At 51.7% G+C, this 20,965-nt stretch overlaps 1 protein-coding gene across 4 annotated transcripts in view; it reads left to right on the forward strand.

The window, feature by feature from the left end:
- The window catches only part of FAM135B (family with sequence similarity 135 member B), a 272,589-nt gene that overhangs the window by 178,628 nt on the left and 72,996 nt on the right, over nt 1–20,965 (forward strand). For all 4 annotated transcript variants that reach the window (XM_047728395.1, XM_047728397.1, XM_047728398.1 and 1 more), the window contains 4 exons: nt 772–911; nt 8,558–8,628; nt 13,652–13,825; nt 18,687–18,813. In XM_047728395.1, coding sequence (XP_047584351.1) covers nt 772–911; nt 8,558–8,628; nt 13,652–13,825; nt 18,687–18,813 — 512 coding nt within the window. The remainder of the gene's footprint in view (nt 1–771; nt 912–8,557; nt 8,629–13,651; nt 13,826–18,686; nt 18,814–20,965) is intronic.

Below are 20,965 nucleotides of genomic sequence, written 5' to 3' on the forward strand. Positions count from 1 at the left end.
GAAACATTAGCATTATTTATGTGAGAATGTTTTTTATATTTTCCCTAGCGTGCAGTTTATGTGTTAAGTGGTTCTGAGAAATTCACCTGTTTGCTTTCCATAACTCTGGTCAGCAGATGCAGGCAAGTCTCTCGTCCTCATGAGACAGACGTGTCTCCCCGAGGTTGAACTCAACGCGCAGACAGGGTTTAGGGATTAGGGTATACTTGGAATGCTTTGGAAGACACAAAGAGTTGAACAAGGTCCTTTAAAAACTTGATGTCTAGTACCATTAGAATTCACTTAACCTGAAACTCAAGACACAGTGTTCTCCACATCATACATGTTATGTGAACAACATTTTCAGGAGAGAGATTCTGAGGGCACAAGGAGGTCCTTGGAGAAGGAAAAGAAGTTTTTGTCTTTATTTCTCTGTTCTTCGCTTCCTCCCTGATTTCAGGAGAGGAGGATTGCGGAAAACCTCACAGAGGAGAGGACATGTGAGCCGGTAAGAAATTGGGTGGGCACTGATTTCCAACCAAGGAGCACTGCACGACAAGATCAGATCATGTGGTCTGTAAGGGATCAATAAGGTTCTTCGGAGATGACAGGCTAGTTCCCGCAACAGCAGTCTTTATAGGGTGCGATGCCATTCTTCTGTGGTTTTCATGTGTGGACACCCCGATGTGTTTGGGGGGCGTTACCGTCCTTGAGCTGGACTGACACTGGAGGAGGCCACAGGTACGGGACGGACGTGGAGTTCACGGGCTCTTCCTCCTTCTTGTTTTGCAGACAGCAGCAGCCTGCACTCAGCCTACGCCCATGAGAACGCCGTGCACAGCAGGGTCTTTCAGATCTTGTACAGGAACGAAGAGGTCTCCATAAATGACGCCGTCCTCTTCCGGGCTCATTTGCTCTTAGATGGAGAAAGGGTAAGTCACGCTATCTGCTGCCAGCCACAAGGGCTTTTGTATCCATTGCTGGGTAAACGGGAAGTGAAGGAGGAGCCATAGATTTGCTCTGAAGTCCGACAGGATTCATGACTTTAGAGAACCCACGCACTTACTCATTTATGCTTTTTGTACTTTTTTCTTTTATCCATATGCTTCCTCCTGCCATGTTCCAAGCAGCTTCCATCAGCTCCCTGACTGATGCTTTTGTTCATTCTTCATGTGCCTGTTGTTTGTGGGTTCTGGGGCTCCGTCAAGGAGTCAGTCAGCAGACACCCACTGGGTATCTGCATTGTGTGGGGCTCTGTGTTGGGCCCTTGGCGGGGGACAAGCAGCAGGAAAGGTGGCAAGAACTCTACCCTCGAGGGATTGGACACCGGGATAGAGAGCAGTGCCCTGGTGGGTGACGTGCACAATGCTGGCTGAGTGTTCAAATAAACAAAGGGCCCCCAGGATGGAGAGATGAGCTCTGTAGGGGGCATCGATGGTCCCGGCAAGGAGCTAGCTTCGAGACGCACAGACTCAGAGTCCCTCAGATGAAGGGAAGCAGAATGGGCACCCCATGCAGAGGGGGTGGGCAGCATGAGAAAAAGCCCATAGACCTTGGGGATCTCATTCTGTTGGTAGGAAGCTTGATCGAAAATTCTCTATTCCTCAGATTAACGTATTTTGAAGAAATATCTGAAGTCTGAGCCATTGCTCCCACTTGCCCAGTCCCACCTCCACTCCCCATCCCCACAGCCCGGCTGCTCATTTTTTGCTAGAAGACCTTGAATGACGTGGAAGTCCCTTCCCATCTTAGGAAAGTCAGGTTAGAGGCATGTCCCCCACTTACATCCCCTAAGTGGTACATGGAACGGGCCCTGCTGGCCAGGTGACATCCTCCTCCTCCCCGTGGTTTTCTGTCCACGTCTTTCACGGTCTAGGTGGTGACCAGGTCCCATTTTGTGGCCAGAGGTGAAAAACTGTCCCTCGTTCTTCATTCATTTATCATCTATCTGTCCCTCAGACACGGACTGAGTACTGACTAGCACCTGTTAGGGGCTAAAGCTAGAATAAGAAAATATCTCTGGTGTCTTGGGGCTTGTATTTTACTGTTCGATGAGCACATTACAGTGAAGGGAAGTAAACCGTGTGCCACCCTGTCCCTGAGCCTCGCAGTGCCCGCCGCTCGGCTTACTCGTCTATAAGGAGCACCCACAAGGGCCTGAGATTGGGAGTTGGCACCCATTGGCACACATTGGAGGGCCTGTGGGGGCTACCACTGGACCAGCATGGAAGAGAGTGCTTGGCAGGGCAACTCTGCAAGGCTTCTGCTTCCTGATCACCTGGAGCTCCTGCTCCTACACAACAACCTTCACACGAGATGACACTTATTCCCCGGAGGACAAGGGACAGGCAGGAGAAGTCAGCACTGAGTGAGATCACAGTGCCGAGGAGCTGGGCGTGCAAGGTGCTCTGGGAGACGGCATCCCTGGGGGAGGGCACAGCAAGGACAAAGGCCCTGAGGTGGGAATGAGGTTGATGTGTCCCAGCAAAAGCAATAAAGCCAAGGTGACTTGCACCGTTAGTGGAGGGAAGGAGCAGGAGGTAAAGCTGGAGAGGTGGGTGGGGCCAGACTTCCTGCTGCCAGTGCATGGGAGGGAAGATGGGCTTGTCCTTGCTGGTGGGGAGCCACTGATTTGGTCTGAAAGGTGGAAGGGCACGATGTTTCTCTTAGATTCTGCCCCTCACCCCCTCCCAGTCTGTGAGCTTCTCAGGGCTGCAGTCTCCTCTCTGTCTCTGCAACACCGGTGCCTGCCATCGGACTCGGTCAGAGACACCCAGCAAGTGTGAGCAGATGACTTGGTGAATGAACAAATTCAATTCGGAATCCCTCCTTTTAGGACCTTTGGAATCCCCTTCTCTCCAAGCAGAAACCGGTATCTCCAGGGCCTGTTAGCCTTCAGTTACCCTGAGCCTTGTCTCCTTGTGCCATCACGGTGACCTCGAACGCTTTGTCTGTAACTGACATCCCGGAGACCCAAAGCAGCTCCCGTGAACTGGGCCCACTGTCTCCTGACGGCTGGTGCCCTGCCCCCACCTTCCCCGCCCACTTTGGACCGTGGAGCCGATTGCATGCATTGCCCCGGAGTATCCTTACCTTCTGGTCTCTGTTTGGGTTCAGCTTGTGAGAGGCCTGGTGGTGACTGGAGGGAAGGTGGGAGAGTGGGATCCTTCCACGGGCTCCTTCCATGCTGGGTCCGAGAAGGCTGCTCGTCCTGTGTGCGGGAGCCCGGCTTGTGAGAGCCAAAGGTACACGTCTCTTTCCACCTCCCCATTCAGCGATGTCCCATTCAGCTGGAAATCGGTTGTGGTGGAAATATTTGTGCCAGAGAAATCAGCCATGCTGCCAATGAGGGTTTTTAATTTTCCTTCTGAGACCCGGTGGTTAAACGTTTAGCCAAGGCCTCAGCTCAGGACAGGGGGCTCACTCCATGTAGCTTTCTCCCCAGTTCCGATAACCAATCCCTCTGAATGTGTCTCCTGGCCCTGGGCGGCCCAGATGTCCTGCAGTGACCAGCCCTGACGCCCCGGCCCTCGTCTGTGGCTCCCATACACCCTCCCCACCCCCTTGTGAGTCAGCACTTTCCTGAACCGCGCATAGTCTTCATTTTGAGAGCGTCCTCTGCTTCCTTCCTGCCCAGTTTAGGAAGAGAGCGCGGAGGTTATTTTGAGTGCCAAGGTCTCCAGACGAGGCTGTGCGCCCACACGTATCTCACCCAGATTCTCGCAGGAGAGCACCGGTTTACCTCTCGTGGACCATTGCCATTTGCCACGTTGACCTCCGAGCCCTTCCGGGCAGCAGCTGCGTTGGGAGGCTGGGTTTGGACATTGCCCGGGTGTGTTCGTCCTCTGTCATCTGAATTTAGTATGTGCTCCCACCCAGGCAGTTTGTAGCCTTTCTCAACGCCCAAGTTCAGCTCATGTGAGTTTGTAACAAGCCTCAGTTTTGAGGTTGAATAGGGAGTCCTTGTGACGATGCACATTGCTTCCTTCCTCTACCGAGTCATGCCTCTCTATAAGCCAGCCTTGGGGTACTCCAGACAGCGGCAAACGATGCCACCCAAGTCAGTGACGGCTAAAGTTAGTTAGATAGGTCCATAAACACCATAAAAAGAGCATTAGCTCTTTTTCAGTGCCTACCTGTGTTTGACAACCAAAACACTGTCTATAGCCACTGGGCCAGAGCTCATGCTCCTGCATGCACACAGCCCGTCACTGTGGACAGCGGACACTCATCTGATGGCTACACGTCAGGCATACGGTTGCCCATGCTATGTAAAATGTAGACACAAAGATTGTCTGCACTGTGAGGGCATGGGTCAGTGCAAGACACGGCCACGGACAGAAGCCATCCCAGCTTAAGGCTTAGGATAGGTTGTTTTCATGACAGTTGCGAAGAGTGAGTGTGAAAGTAGGATGACTGTTTTATTTGCATACGCTCTGTGTAATCACTCAGAGAACTTGGGAAGGCTGACAAATGCATAGAATAGTAAAAGGGGAGAACAATAACAACAACAGAGTTAGCCAGAATAGAGGAAAAACATGAAAAGGGGGTGGAAAGGCCGGGAAGCCCGGGATGAATGTCATAGACCAAAGTACACCAACGTGGCGCTGGGCATTGCTAACAGCAGCTGCACAGTCAGCGCTGAGCTCTCCAGCAGCCCAGGCAAGGAAGGCTGTTCTCAACAGCAAGATGCTTGGTGCCCTGAGAAGGAGGAGGAGCAGATTACACCAAAAAGTCTTTCTCGATAAGTTTGCATTTTTATAGGGTTAAAAAAGGAAAGCATCTCTTGAAGTGTGACCCCTTCTCATAACCACACCGCAGAAACCCAGCGTGCTTGTTCACAATGCAGATTCTTGAGTCTGTCCCAGACCTAGTGAGCCAGGCAGACGGAGTTGATTCAGACTTGTGAATCTTCAAGGGATGCGTGGAATTTCCACAGGAGGCCGTGAAGGGCTTTTGAGACCATGGGTAGCATATTGAGGGCAGGGAGAAGCAGTGAGGTGATCAGCAGATCTGGGGAAGAAACATCATTTCCGGTGGGGTAGGAGGCAGCACAGGTGCGAGGCTGGACAGGAGCGTTGAAGACTCAACACACAGCACAGACCTCGCTGAACACCATAGATAACCTGTTCTGAGGCTCCCTCAGGAGTCAGGAGGAGGAGAGCTGGGATTGGAAATAGAGAAAGTGGGGTCCAATGCTCCAGAGCATGGGGGCAGAGCTCTGGTCCATGCGTGCTGGTAGGCACCATGGCAAAGGCAGCCACAGTGGGGATGGGTGGAGAGAGGGAGCTGTGTTTCAGCCGAGCGCAGCGACCTGGGCTCAGGTTAAGCATAAGGGACATGGCACATCCTGTAGTCAAGGAAGGTCGGTGGGCGTTAACTGTATTTTGGCCAGAAAATGGGCTTGGGGTCCATGGACAGTCCAGGGTAGTTAGAAGAAGACCGTTTCTTTTTGTGGAGTGGTAGGAATTCAGGTTGAGTCATGATAACACCCCCAGGATCTTAACATAAATACCGCCTTGCCTTTATAAGGTGTGTGTTGTGCGGCGTTGTGCTGAGTGTTTTGCTTGGGAGAGCTCACCGAATCATCACTACAGTCCTGTGATGTGTCCTACAGATGAGGATACAGAGATGTAGAGAAAGTTAGTAGCTGGAGCGAAGTCCTGCTGCTAGGAAGTGGTAGAGGTGGGATTTGAACCCAGGCAGCCTGACCAGGACATCTGTGTTTACGAGCGGTATGCAGGCCTGCATGTAACGTTGGTGCAGGGAGGGTCCTGGGAGGGCGGGGTCAGTCCCCCAGGAATTCAGAAATAACAACAATAACTAGTATTTGTTGAGCATGGTCTTTGTTCGTACACTGAGTTCAGTCCTCTTTGTGCATTTTCTTAGTCACAAGACAGCAGTGCTGTCTAAGAATAAAGGTCATTTACTCTCATCGTCTAGATAAGAAAACCAAGTTAGAGAGGTTCATTGGCCCAGGGTAGAGCCAAGAATGGCACCCAGGTAGACTGATTTCCACTGTTACCTTCTTTCCCACCGGCCTGTGCTGTAGCTTGGGAGAGACACTGAGAATGGAGGGGAAGATGCGAGAGTCACATTATGAGGGCGTCAAAACCAACCAGGGAGAGAACGCATAACCCAACAACTCAGATGGGACCGCGCAAAAAGGCCAAAGAAACAGATGAGCCCTTGACCAAATCTGGGCCGTGGACCTCACTCGCCAGTTGACCTTGGGAGAGCTGAATTGGGAGCTCACTACTATATTGACCCTCAAGGTCCTCATTTGGGAATGGAGACAGTATTTCTGACTTCATGGTTTTGTCCACGTTGAATAAGATAGAATGGACAGTGGAACTCCCAGGAGCTCCTCTGCAAATACTAGCTTCTGTTACTATGTCCAGAGCTACACCACATGGCTTGCTGGTGCTAGACATTGACTCTGAAAGGGAGGTGATGTCTTTAACCAAATAGGGCAGAGCCATGGAAGGGCACATGCACAAGTGTTCATGCATGTGTGCATGGGCAAATGTGTGCATGTGTGTGTAACCTTCTCCATGTGCCCATGCACGAGTGTGTGTGTTTGGAGGGACGGGAGGGCAGCCAACAGCCAAGGGCGAAGTCGGTGGTTAGCTTCATTCTGGAGCCTCCTGGAATTAAATTATTGAGACATCAGTAAAGTCATAGCCAGGCTCAATCTAGCCACAGCTCATCCTGGCCCGGGATTCCTCTCCCGGTTCCAGAGGATTTGCAGCAAGTTTAAAACTGAAGCTCACAGCGAGTCGTTGCTAGCCAGCACGCTCAGGAGGTGGTTAGGCGGCCTTCCTTTGCCAATCTCACTTCCTAGGAACGGGTGGCAAGAGGCTCCGTTGCTTGGGTTGTGTGTACGGAGCAAGGTTTGCGATTATGCAAAACAAAGCTAGAAGCGGAAGTTACTCATAGCGCTTGGATCCAGCAAAATGTTAACTTTGAAAAGCTTTTTTTTTTTTGAACAAATTTTAAAACCCTGGGGACCTAAAGATAAATTCCATCCATATGTCTCTGCTGAGTTATGCTTAACCAGGAACGTGTTTCCAGAGATGCCTTTGGGTAAGAGATTTCCACCCCTGTGGGATGAGGACATTTGCAAAGAAACAAAACCCCAAAGGAGTGGGGGCGGGGGGGCGGGGGAGAAGAGCTTTATTTATTCCTCGGGATACATGAATACTTTCTATGTGGCAGGCTCTGTTCCAGGAGCTGGGGATCCAGAATGAATTAAGACTACTCTGTCTCTTAATGGTGACTGATTACTGTGGACACGAGGCAAGAAAATGGCCAGGGGGGTTTGGCCACAGGCCAGTTGGGGACTGTCCGTGAATGTGGGGAGCCTGACCCAGACCGGGCTTCTAGATGGCAGCCCTGTGCTGCCAGATCCAGGGATTTTTATTTATTTATTTTTTTAATAGAAGCTGGAGACTTGTGATAGAAATGTGAAGTTGCCTGATTTTTGAATGTTTGCAATTTGTGAGTTGCAACTTGCCGTTTTGTGCAGACTGAACAAAATGTGTCCTTGGATCCAGTCTGGCTCACTAGCTTCCAGCTTGGAAACCTGAAGCAATTGTAATAGGAAGCATCGAATGCTGAGAGAGAAATTAGAAACCAGCATTTTGTGGGTTTCAGGGACGAAGAGCTCCGGCCAGTCTGGCATGGGGAGGAGCCGGAGTTCTGGTCCAGGAGCACAGTGCTTACCTGGGTTTCTCCACGGAGCAGGAGCAGCAGGGGGATCTGGTTCTTGGCAAGCAATCTTCCTGGAGATGGGGGGAGGGTGTTCAGTATGGGAAAAGAAGAATGAGGGGTGCCAGCTTTTAGGTGTATGTGGGAAGCTGGCAGGTAGAACCAATAGATCCCTTTGTGAATTGATGAAAACAGGAAAGTTAAAAAGGAAAGCAGCTGTGGATACGACAGGGAATGCCAAACTGTCCCAAAGTGTAAATGGTTGAGTGTAACAGACCTCAAGACAAAAACGAAAGCTCTGCTTTCTTAGGAAGCTGAGCTACCTTGGAGAGTGACTTCACTTTCCTGAAGGTCAGCAGCCTTCTCTGGACACCTGGACAGTGGTGCCCAGCAAGTGGGCGTGCCTGAGGGCAGAGACACTGTCACCTGCACAATCGTCCCATCACTAGCCAGATGGGGTTTCCCGTGGGCAAGTTCACAGCTACCCCCCCTTCCCAGAACAGGTGTCACCGAACACTTCCCTCCTGCCTGAAAGGATTCCAGATCAAATCTGTTGGGGAAATAAAGTTCTCAAAAGTCCTGTGATATAGCAAACTTACAGCAAACTTATTTAACTTTTTTTTTTTTGCACATTGACTTTCCCCCTACGTTTGACTGCATAAATCTCTTCCTTCTGTTTTGCTGGGAATACACACAGATCTCCCCTTCAACTGGGATTCCACGGAATGTGCATGGGAATTCCGCTTTACAAATGGAGTGAAATTAACCTTGTGGAGAGAGGCTTGTCTTAAACTGTGAGAAACAGACCAGCCACATTTTTGATCTGGACCAGATCTGACCCTTAACTCCTCCGCGCTTTCTCTTGCAGGTGGAGGAGGCGCTAAGTGAGGTCGATTTTCAGCTCAAGGTGGATCTCCACTTTACGGACAGTGAGCAGCAGTGAGTGTCCCTGACGTCCTTAACGGTGGGCCTGTGGTTTCCTCCCTCCGGCTCTTCCCTGGCCCTGAACCTTAGAACATGGCTCAGAAAAAGGTTCCCGAGCAGCAGCTACAGTGGCCTCCACTGCCACAGCCCACCCAGCCACAGGTCTGGGGTGTCCACGTGGTCACTGCCGACGGCATGCATTTTAAGCCGGTCGCTCGTGTGCTGCGTGCACAGAAAACAGCCGGCCCGCTTGCCTTCATTATCTGGCACCATCTCGTCGCTGACACCTCCATTCATTTTCAGTGCAATATTATTTTCATTAGGTCTTTAAATGAATGACCATACTCTGAAGCAGCAAGTCTCAAGGCTCCTTCTGAATCCAAGGAGATTCGGCTGGGATTCTGCGTCTTTGTACTAAATGTCCGCTATTATGTTTCAACTCTCTGAAAATTGAAAATCCATTTATGTGTAACCTGCTGGGTAAGCAAATGGGAGACAGCGGCTTTTCTTCCGGGAACTGCTTCCTCTCGGCCTGTGCTGGGGCCTCCTCTCCTGCACGGGCGAGCTGTCAGCTGCAGGTTCTGTGAGGTCAGAAGGGGATGGTCCCTATTTCCGGGATCCTAAGTCCAGTCAAGTATATTAGCAAAACTGCAACCTCTCATCCGGTTTCTGACCTCTTCTTTGCCCTCGTCCCCGCCTATACCCCACCACCCCCTGCCCCAGGCTAGTTCAGGTCAGGAAGCTCCCGGTGCAGAGGAGGGTCGGTGGGCGGCTTCGTACTTGTTCCTGCCTCCTTCCCGGCTGGAGTGTGTGGACCTTGCAGGGTCAAGTGCAGTAAGGAGGAAGGAGATGGAGGGGGATGGGGGGTGGGCAGGGGTCATGCAAGGCAGATTTAGTTGCTCTTGGGGTATCCCTATACATTCCTTGGGGATCTACTCATTAATTAGTCAAACTTCCTCACTCCCCCACCTCCAACCCTGCAGGTCTTTGATATAGCCATGCTTCCTGTGCCTGGCTCATCTACTCCGTGCAGGGAGCTCTTCTGGCATATTCTTCTCCAAAGAGCCCACATTTGGGCCTTGGGAAATGAACAAAGGCACTTGAATCCCTCACTGGTGGGGCCTCCCTCCTCCTGCAATCCTGCCCACTCCTCCTGTGGCCGAAACACCCACCCTCAGCTTCTCTCGTAAGGCTTCTGCAGGATGTGGCAAGCACAAGGACGTACGTTCTCCCAATTCTAAGGGACCCAGGGCAAGCTCACTTGAAGATCCCTCTCATGAGGCTTATAGTTATGGGCAAGACACTCCTTTCCCCTCTGTTTTGTTAGCAGACTCTCGGAGAATTATTCTGACCACTCTCCACAAATTAATCTCCCCTTCTGGTGTCTACAACCACTTCAGCTGATGTAGATAATGGAGAACCGGGTGGCCAATGGTCTGATGCAGGAGGAAAAGTCCCCTGATCCCCTGATCCCTTCATCCCTTCAAATTTCAGACTCCCTCCCAAAGCCTTCTCCCCTTTCTCAGGGACGGCCTCATCCCTGAGATGTGTCTGGTTGTTATGGAAGTTTACATAGCATGAGGAGTTGAAGCAGACGGGATTCTTTGAGACGTCAGTGATCCGATGTTTCCGCACCTTGAAAATGGACATCTGCTAATGTATAGATGGTCACGTCTAGTGTCCTGGGCGTCAGGAGTATCTGTTCATGGTCCTGCCATGGGGTCTGGGCTCAACAGCACAGATTGCTCATTCTTGTCTGGACCCAGCCCTTCTGGCCATGCATTTCCCTCATACCTGCTGCTTACTCCTTCGTGGGATGGTGGATGCTTGGGAGATCTTATTCTCCCCACACCATCCCCATGGTTTATTATTCTAGAGCCATACTGAACTCAGAGCCCCTGTAGGAGGCTGGCTTTCTTCCTAACCTAGAGACTCAGAAGTGAAGCTCTTGGCTCTGGTCTCATATATCCCCTCAAACATCTGTGATTTCTGTCTTTCATGCATCTCATTAATCCACCTGTATTCTCTTCCTGTGCCTGCTTCCTTCAGAAACATCCATCTGTCACTCCATGGTAGACATTTCTAAGTCATCAGAGAATCCTACCCCTCAGCCTAGAAGTCCTGCATCCCACCAGGCAGCCTGAATGATAGTCATGGTAGACCTAGGAATTGAGACCATCTTGCCATCAAAACAGTAGTTAACAGAAATGGGCACAAAGTGCATGAAATTCAACACCTCACACAATGTGCTCATCAACCACGAGATGCTGGTCAAGTCCCAGAACGTTCCTACATCTCAGCAGCCTCATTTATAAATTGGACATTATTATACAATTGGTTCCTCATCAGTCTGTTATGAAGATTAACAGAGACAACATCTCAAGTGTGTGGCTAGCCTAATCAATGTCTTCTTCCTCTTTGTGGCTTCCTAGATGCACACGGGTCCAGGGTTCCCTGTGTCCCTCCTCTCGGCAACACAGAGCACTTAATCACAATCAGAACAGGGGGGCTTCATGGAGTATAAGATTAGCTAAGAGGAACAGGAAGCAAGAGGCTGGCGAAATTTCTAATGCCATATTTTTTTTCATTTTCATAAATTGGGTTTAAGGATGAGACAGTGTCTGGAGCACATCCTGGGGACACATATTAGACTTTGAAACATGACCCAGGCAGAGGCTTCTTTAGAACCACGTGAGCCAGAGAGGAGACCAGTCGGAGAAGCACCGTGCACAATCTCAGGGATTTCGAAGGTCTCATGACCCCCATCTCCTCCAGTGGTTCACTGTGGGCAGGAAGATTCTGTCCCCAGGGACATGTGGGCAACATCTGGAGACATTTTTGATTGTTACACACAGGGTGCTGCTACTTGAACGTGATGGATAGAGTCCCTGGATGCCAATGAAGATCTTGTAGGGCACAGGACAGCACCCCCTCCCGACAGATGGTTATCCCATCCCCAAAGTCAAGATCAGCCTGCTCTCGTCTTCCCTCAGGCTCGCACCTGCTGCACTGTGAAGATCCAGGAGCATATGCCTGCGTAGGGCCAGGGAACTCACTCCTGCCCATCAAATCCCATTCTGTCCCTGGGCAATTCTGCCCATGAGGAAATTCTTCTTCATTTAAGCAACAAGTCCTTTTTGTGTGCCTTCCCTCCGTTCCCCTGGATTTTAGTCCGTGCAACCACTTAGAAAAATTCTCAGTCAGGTTGACCCTTTAAGATCAGGTAAACAAGACTTTTTGATAAAGTCATCTCTTCATCTCCAATTAAATATCAGGGCTCTTTATGTTTTGTGTTTTTTAAATTTTTTTTTTAACTTCCTTCATAAATGCAAACACTCTCTTCTCAGTGCTCTCAGGTTTACCTCTGTCCTTTCTACATTGAAACCACTATGGACTGATTTTTATCTCTATTGATTGGTTCTAGCCACATTTTAGAGCACAAAACAGCTATCACCTCCTTTATTCTGAGGTCTTTACTCCGATTAATGTGACTTAAATTCTTTTTCACATTTTTGACACCTTTACTACCCTGACATGTACTTCACCTCTATTGTTCTAGCCTAAGAATATCTCTGTGGTTCCCACAAGCCTGTGTATGAATGGATTCCAATACAGTCCGGTAATACAGAATGGACTGCGTGGTCAGATAAGTGCGGGTCTGGCATTCTGGTTCTGTCTCAGGACTTGGCACAAGCCAGTTTACTCACGCCGGCTTTACTTCCTTGTCTGTAAATACAATAGTGCTGGGAAAGACCTCAAATGATCATCATATGGGTTAAGGGAAAAGCACTGGATTCTATTCATGGTAAAGCCTCAGTACATTGTTCTCAGAATTAAAGTGACTATAAATGTTAATGACTTTCGGAGGCTCAGGAGGGATCCTCCTAGTCCCTTCCAAATCATGCTTCTCCTTGGGAAGAGAGGAGGCCCTGTTTGTGGTCTGTTCATGGAGTCACACGGGGCTGCTGTGATTTGGGTGTTTGGCTTTCCTTTGCACACAAGGCATAAGCAGCAAAGATTCCAGGAAGCAGCGTTGGGGCAGGTGTTGCAAGTTTGCTACCCTTGTTCTCTCTGTGTCTCATTTCCCCATCTGTGGAGGAAGGAGAAGTTTGTCTCTGACTATTCTCTGAGCTTCTGCTCTACTCATGTCCATCCAGGCTTCCCAAGTGCTCTGGCTCAGAGAAACTTGGAGAACCTGAGGGATTAGTTTCCAGAGCTTGAGATTAGCACTGGAGGAATTTTATTTAGAGAAGAAGCAACCCTGTTTTTGTCACCAGAGGCTCTGTTGGACCTTGCCTACCAGCCAGTTCATCTCTTGGGAATCAGACAGGCACCAAGGACAAAATGCTAGAACAAAGGTCGAGGAATCCATGATAAAAGTGGTCAACTATTTAATCGGTATGCTTAGGAACTCATACATTCGTTTGGCCAGACAATTATTCTCTTCAGTAAGCAAACACTGGGCCAGCTTCTATAGTGTGCAGGATAAGATGCTAGGTGTTGGGGATAGAAAGGCTGATTAGTCACATTTCCTGGCCTTAGGAGCTAGAGATCTAGTAGAGAGCACAGACTTACAAAGGAAGTGCTTTCCTGTGTGTGGGGGGGGGGGGGGAGGAGCAGTGGGGGAGGGGGAGGAGCAGAGAGGTGGGAGATGTGCAGTGGGGGAGGGAGGGGAGTAATGGGGGAGGGAGACCATGGAGGGCTTCTATGTTGAGATGAGCCCTGGGAAGGGTCCGAGTGTGTCTCCATCACTGGCCTGACAGGGGGCTTGGTGTCCACCCCTTGGAGCCCCTGGGCTGCTGAGAGAGAGAAATAGCTGTGTGATGCCTCCTGACTTCTTTTTCTTCTTGGACACGGGGTTTCTTCATCTGCCAATCACAGGAGAAATGATTTCTACCAGACAGGGTGATTGTAGGGATTGACTAAGATGATGTGTGCGTGGTGGTGGGCCCGGGGAGAGGCTGTCATGCAGGCCTGTCTGAGTGACAGCAGGGCTGGCCCGCCGTCACTCAGGGGCACGCACTCACTTGCCTTCCAGGCTGAGGGACGTGGCGGGGGCCCCCCTGATCAGCAGCCGCACGCTCGGCCTCCACTTCCACGCCTGGAGGGGCCTGCACCACCAGGTCCCCGTCATGTTCGACTACTTCCACCTGTCAGTCATCTCGGTGACCATCCACGCTGCCCTCGTGGCCCTGCAGCAGCCCTTGATCAGGTAGGAGGCGATGACTACGATCCCGGAGGTGCGGGGGCGCCGCTCTGCCTTTCTTGTTATGCTCCATCCCCGGGGCAGCTGGGGGGCTCTGGCCTGGCTGGGGTTGACGGGGGCCGACCACAGGAGCTTCTCCCAGGCTGACTGTCAAGGCTCTGGGCCTCCCTCAGGAGTTGGGGTGAGGTGAGTGGCGTGTGGGGAGTGCATCGGGAGTCAGGGGTGCACGCGCAGGGAGTCGGGGGCTGAAAACCTGCCAGCAGTGGATCATACCTGGACCCCGTGCCAGGCTTTGCTTATTCTAACGATGCCTTAGCTGAGAAGTCCCCCGCATGTCCCCGAGACACGCTGTCTTCATCGCTAAGCCAGGAGCCCTCATGCGGCGCAAGTGCAGAAGAGGATGTGGCCAAGCCTGGGGCAGGGGCTCTATCTGCTGGCCCCTCCCTGGCTTACTGTTTGTTCCAAAGCAGGACCCTGAGGTTTCAGGAATGCCACAAATGGAAGGACAGAGCTGGTACCTTGTGTTGTGTGCCTGGCATGGCCAGACATACGACAGGTCACTTCGAAACCTTGCCCGTGCTCACGGGCATGAGTTGCTCGGGATATTCACAGAGAGAATCTTGTAGACTGAGGCCTGGGAAAGAGCTAACCTTCCAGGATCCCTTCTCAGGACAGCTTCTCTGTACTGGGAGTTAAAATGCCTGGGGGGGACGCTGCAGTCCCCAGTGATTATTGTTGGGTAAGGCCCAGACCGGGGTCAGTGAATAGGGAAGGAGGAACCTGGATCCTGGCCAGGTGCCATGGCCAGGAGATGCTGCCCCTGGAGACCTTCATTCAGTCCCTGGGCCTCTTGGCCGAGCTCCATCCTGGGTTGTGTTTGCTGATGGGTTTAATTCAGACACTGACCTTGAATGGTAGACAGGGTACCTATATATCAAGTCAACAATAATTCCCAAGTCAAGAAATGTCAGCCGGAGAGAGAAAAGCTCAGTGGACTAAAAAAGCCTAGTTTCTGAGAGCAAAGGGGGCCCTGCATAGGGTGGGCCTTGAACAGCGTTGGGTTTTGAACTGGGGAGAGGCTTTGCGGGGTGGTTTTTAGCTTAGGGCCCATGAATGGAGCCAAGGACACTGGAGGTGGAGAGACCTGGTGTTATGGGCTGTGTGTGCGGAGTGCCTGGTCCCTCGACCCTGCTGGCAAGGGTGAACAAGTGTGACCTTCTCCTGCCCATCATGGATTTAGCTCCTTCATGGAAACTAGACCTCCGGAAGGGAGCCCATAGGACTACTTATCGTTCTTTCTCAGCGCCTATACTGAAGGCCTGCTGTGCCCCAGGAATGGTGTTAGGACCGACACAGTATACCAAGGAGTCATTGCTAAAGACGCTTCCCTCAGAAAATGCAGAATCAAATGGAGGGAGCCCCTCAGCTTGGATGGCATTATCCTATGGCAGATGCTGAGCAGAGTTTGACAGAAAACATGGCAGAAGCAAATGAAAGCAGACCCGAGTTTGGGAAATCGCAGGAGACAGAGTCCAGAAAGCAGCAGACGGTATGAAGGACCTGCAAGGCTGCCCCGCTGGCTGTGCGCTCGCTCTGCGGCTCGGCGGAAAGTGGCCTTGGTGCAGACATGAGGTCACAGTCCGTCTGCTGTCAGGGATGCAAGGCGGATGGTCGGCGGTGCTGTCCTGTGTGAGTGGCCGGTCCTGAAGGTCCAGCCCTGAAGGTGAGCCGAGAGCCCGGCTGGGAAAGCAGAGTGCAGTGCAGGCTGTTCTGGGTCTCAGAGACAGAGCTCCTGAGCCTGGGCGGCTTCAGGCCCAGCCTGATGTCTGGGACCTCCAGGTAATTTCTGGGGGTCCTCAGAGAGGTGTCTAACCTCTCTAAGAGTTTGAACATCCCAATAGGAACGGGAGAAGCGGAGGGAGGAAGGAAGGAGCGAACTTAAGAAATGAGTAGGGTTATGAACCCAACAGAAATGAAGGGGGTACAACGAGACGAAGCTCACATTGTGTGCCGCACCTGGTGAACACGGGCTCGGTCACGGGTGGATACCCTAAGCTTTAGTCGTTTCTGGAAAGGCCGAGCCACGAAGCTCTGGGATGAACAGATTGCATCCGGGACCCTGAAAGGCCTGGAGCCTGGTGAGGCAGAGACATCTTAAGTACCTAAATCTAGTTCACTGTGTCACCCATTCTGGGAGCATGGTGTACGATGGTGTTCAAAGTCAGCTCTGCGGCAGGAGGGTCCCAGGTTCTGTCCTGAGCCTCCTGCTGATTAAGCCTGTTAGCTCAAGCAAGTGACTTCAGTTCCCTGAGCTTCTGCCTGGGTGCATGCCAGGAGGGTATCAGGAGGATTAAATGAGATCGTACACGGAGAACCGTGGGCCATGCCTTCAGTGGATTCTATCTGGGCAGTGTCTACCATGGTGCAGGCCCTGATCTCGGCCCCCTGGCCAGCACCTCATAAGCATGCACCGAGCCGAGCAAACTGTAAGCATGGGGAAGAAGTAGTTCTGCTCTGGGGAAACCAGGACCAGCTTTAGAGAAGAAACAGCCTTTGAGCTGGACCGAGGGGATTAGAGATTGTGATATCAAGAAATAAACTGGGGAGGTGCCTGAGTGGCTCAGTGGGTTAAAGCCTCTGCCTTTGGCTCAGGTCATGATCCCAGGGTCCTGGGATTGAGCCCCACATCGGGCTCTCTGCTCAGCGGGGAGTCCGCTTCCTCCTCTCCCTCCGCCTGCCTCTCTGCCTACTTGTGATCTCTGTCTGTCAAATAAATAAATTCAAAAAATCTTAAAAAAAAAAAAAAAGAAACTGGGGAGGGTAAAGGTCACATTTAGTGGTGTAGCTAATGACATGGTACAGAACTGAGCATCTGTTTACTGTCTAAGAGGGAGGCAGGGAAGGTTTTGAGCAAGACCCTCCCTTGATAAAGCCTGTTTCTTGAAGATCCCTCCAGTGGCCAGAGTGGGCTGGGCTGGGAGTGACATCAGGGTAGAGGCGGGAGGACACGCTAGGGTCCCGCTAGGAGATTAAGTGTTCACAGTGAAAAGCAGGTGTCACTCCTCTTGCTGCTGGGAGGACTGATACTATCTAACGAGGATCTGGGTGGAAGCTCCTTGTAGAAAATGTAACCTTCTGACAGAAAGAGCTCCTTGCAAATCAGACGTGGCAGAGAGGAGCGCACAGAGCTACCTAGCGCCAGAGCCTGGCTCCTCCCGGGATGGGGGTAAAAATAGAACTGTCTTCTGTTCTCTGGATTTTACAGGAAGGATTTCTATTAGTTCACGCACAGTAGCTGGGAACAGAGGGAACCCTTTAAAATGAAGGGAAATGCCTGTCAAATAGGGCGAACTCTAGTTTTTTTTCCAGAAAAGTGAGTTTCACAGCATCAGTTAAATCCAGTCAGGAAGAAGCAGGTGTGCAATGAAAATTTAACCTCAAAAGACCTTCCGCCTTTCCTGAAACACCCCGAAGAGAACCTGACTTTTACACCTTACATGAGGAGAGCTGGATCTCAGGAGAGGGATTCGGATCCATTGGAAAAGCTAATCAAGCCCACCGTTAAGTGAAATAGCCAGTCCTTCCAGTTACGAATTGGCCGTCTGTCCCCAAATGTGTCGTGAGCGTCACAGCTCACGCACACATTCTCTGTTTCTCGGCAGTGTTCCTTTTATCCGTTTGTAGTTTGTGCATTTGCTTCAAATGGCAGTTCCAAACAAATCAGAGTCACGATTACGTTACACGCATTAATATTTGTGGTGTTATCAACGATAGCCACGTAGACAGTCACCACGGTGTGAGAGTGTATTGCATTTGTGGTATTATGGGCGCAGCTGGAGCATTTATGGAATCGTGACATTTTGCTGGACACTGTCCTTGAGGTCACTTTGGGCTACGCTCAGGAATCCTTAGAGCCCCTGGGGAAAGTGCTGGGACCCACCTTTCCCAGGTGTCAGCCCTTCAGAAGCACCCAGAGGCTAAAAACGTACCCATGTCATGTAGCTTCTGGGAGCTCCGCTGGGCTTGGAGCCTGGGGGCACAAGCCTTGCTGGCGGCCTCTAACCTCTGGGCCCTTCTCCGTGCGGATCACCTCCAGCTCGTCCTCCTCCGCCCAGCTGGCTTTATGACTGCTCTCTGTGCTCACTGTTCCCAGCCCACCTTCATCCTGTCACCTCTGCGTCCCTCCCTAGACCGAAACATCTCTGAAGAGAGGGCCACGGCTGCGTCCTCCGGCCCCCCTGCCACCCTGCCACCCTGCCACCTAACGTTCTGGCCTCTGCGGCGCGTGCGCCTGGTACATATTTGCATCAATGAATTAAACGGAAATATAATGGGAGCTTTCGTTCCCTGTCAGGATGTTAAACAAAAAGGCGAGTCGTCGGCTGGACTAAATCCTTCCAGGATTATTTCTTGAGCACCTGTGCCAGAGGGGGCTATGGTTGTCCCTTCCTCTGCGGGAGGACAGTCGGAGGCTCAGGGAGGGGTAGGGTTGGGGACTGTGCCCCGAAGTAGAAGCAGGACCCAGACTGTAGCAGATGAACCCCCGTCCTTCTGGCCTGGAGCCCGGGATCCCGTCTGCCCCTCCAGTCCCGTGGCCTGGGAGCTCTGCCTCAGTTTCTCTCGGCAGGCACGTGGTTGGCCTTCAGGGGTATTTCTTCCTCCACAGAGCAGGACAAGTGCCGTTTTACCTCCCAGGATCTCTGCCAATTGTGCTGCCTTGTCGGGTCGGCATCCTGGGGGCGGGGGGCCACCTACTTCTAAATGGCTAATCTCACAGCGCCCCACTAATGGCCCCAAGGGGCTGAGCTCATAGCCCCACGCCTTTCTTCACACTGTTTTTCTCCTCTTCAATCCCCCTGCCTTTCAGTTTCACCCGTCCGGGAAGAGGCTCCTGGCTTGGTAAAGGCGGGCCAGACACAGGACCAGAGCAGTCCAGCCTCTCTCTGGAAAACCTGGTCTTCGGAGCTGGATACTGCAAGCCGACTTCTTCGGAGGTAAGGTCCACACGAGATGTGGCCTCAAGGCCACCCTCAGTTTTGTAGGCGTTGTATGTGTCCCTTCCTCTCACCTGTCCATCCATTCCTGCCTTTTTGTAAAACATATTGCCAATGCCAGGCTCTGGGGTAGACACCGGCCCCAGGGTCCTCACACGCATCTCTTCTGGGTGGTCCCTCGTGAGGGCGTGTTGTGAGGGGTTTCCCTTGGACCGTGTGGGAACCTGGAAAGTCCCTTGGCCTTGAACTGCCTTCAGACCCCGGCTCCGTCTCTGTCTTGCTCACTTTTCTGGGCCTCAGTTTGCCCCCTGCCAGGTGAGGTCATGGAAACGTAATTATCTTCCGGGGTGGTGTGTGTAGCCGTTGCTGTCCTGAAGGTAAAATTCCTAGCCCGGCGCTGGTACTCAGTAGGGGCTCAGCAAATATGCATATCCCGACCTTTCCCCTGTTCTTTCTTCTCCATCAACACCCATCCTTACCCTCTGTGAGGTGCATGTCTTTGGCCACATGCAGCATCACTGCCTATATCTCTCCTGAGTCGACACAGGATTATTTTTATCCGGGACCTGTTCAGAAAGGACCAGCCCGCATGAGTCTGGCTTCCCTGGAGAGACAGAACCAACAAAAGATAGAGAGATGGAAGAATGGATTATAGTATTTCCAATGACATTGACATATTTATGTATATACGATGTGAGAATATAAAGAGATCTGTTGGAAAGAATTGGCTCACATGATGTCGGAGGCCTGTCCCCTGCCGGCTGGGGCCTGGCAGAGCTGAGCCGGTGGTGGGATTCCAGCCTGAGGTCCAGTGTGCAGACAGGAGAACACTGGTGTCCCAGCCAGAAGGCAGGCAGAGAGAGGACATTCTCCCACTCAGATTCCTCGTGGGTCGGGTGGCGCCCATCCACGTCAGGAGGGCAACTCCGTACTCAGCCTGCCCACCCCTGCTGCTAAAGGGGGTCCTCGCTGTCCTCTGCAGCCCTGCCCCCTACTCCTGGTGCCCGGCCTAGCGGGGTCTGGACTTGGCTGGCTCTCCTTGAGGTCAGCTCTCCCAGCCTGAGCCCCAGCCAGGAGGCCTGGCTGCAGAAGTGTGTTCTGGCCTGGCCCGCAGTCATGCTTCCATCTGGTCCAAGCCTCCGTGTCATAGGAGAAGCTGAGGAGTGGGCTGCCAACCCTCCTGCGTGACAGGGGACCCAGACCCAGGACAGGGTTCTATGCCCAGAAGGAGCAGAACTTAAAGCCAAATAGAACTTTCTTTCTTTTTTTCTTCCCTTCCTTCCTTCCTTCTTTCCTTCCTTCCTTCCTTCCTTCCTTCCTTCCTTCCTTCCTTCCTTTCTTTCTTTCTTTCTTTTTTCTTTTTTTTTTGGAAGATTATCTCCATTTATTTTATGTTTCTTATAATTTTTTGTATTATGTTATCTTAGCCACCATACAGAACATCATGAGTTTTTGATGCAATGTTCCGTGATTGATTGTTTGCATAAAACACCCAGGGCTCCATGCGATAGAACTTTCTGGAAGGTGGTCTACAGTGACCTGTAGATGTAAGACCTCAGGCAACTGCTCAGACTCTAGGAACCACATCCTCATCTTTGACATTGGACCCAGCAAATAGTAAGAAGGTAGCGGAAGGCAGGGGCCAGCCAGCCCGGGGTTGGGGAGTGGCATGTCTACATTATATCCTGCACACAATGACTTCAAGGGCTCCCGCATGGGATTGGGAAGGAGTGGAAGGCAGGGACTTCCTGCTCCCTCTCTGCATCCCCACGGCCACACACTGATGCCTTGTCATGAGTGGATGCTGCGCGCTTCTCTGGATCATCCCAGACCCCCTGTTGAGAGCCGACCTGGCTCCAGACTCCCCTTGGGTGGACCGAAACCTTGGTTGTGACCACCTCACACCTCCACTGCTCCCTCAGCTGGGGCCTCCTCCTCCTCAGTCCCCGCAAGTGTGTTCCCAGAGCGTCCCCAGCAGATCTACCTGAATATCTCCAGCTCGGACCATTTTCTGACATTTTCTATAATGTGGCATAGGACATTAGGGAATATCAGAGTTTCCACATCAATTCAAAGCATTTCTAACACATATTCCAAGACACAGCCTTTGCTAGGTCCACGGGAGGCTATGAGGGCAATTATGATACAGTGT

Source organism: Lutra lutra, chromosome 4 (genome assembly GCF_902655055.1).
Source record: "Lutra lutra chromosome 4, mLutLut1.2, whole genome shotgun sequence".
NCBI lineage: Eukaryota > Metazoa > Chordata > Mammalia > Carnivora > Mustelidae > Lutra > Lutra lutra.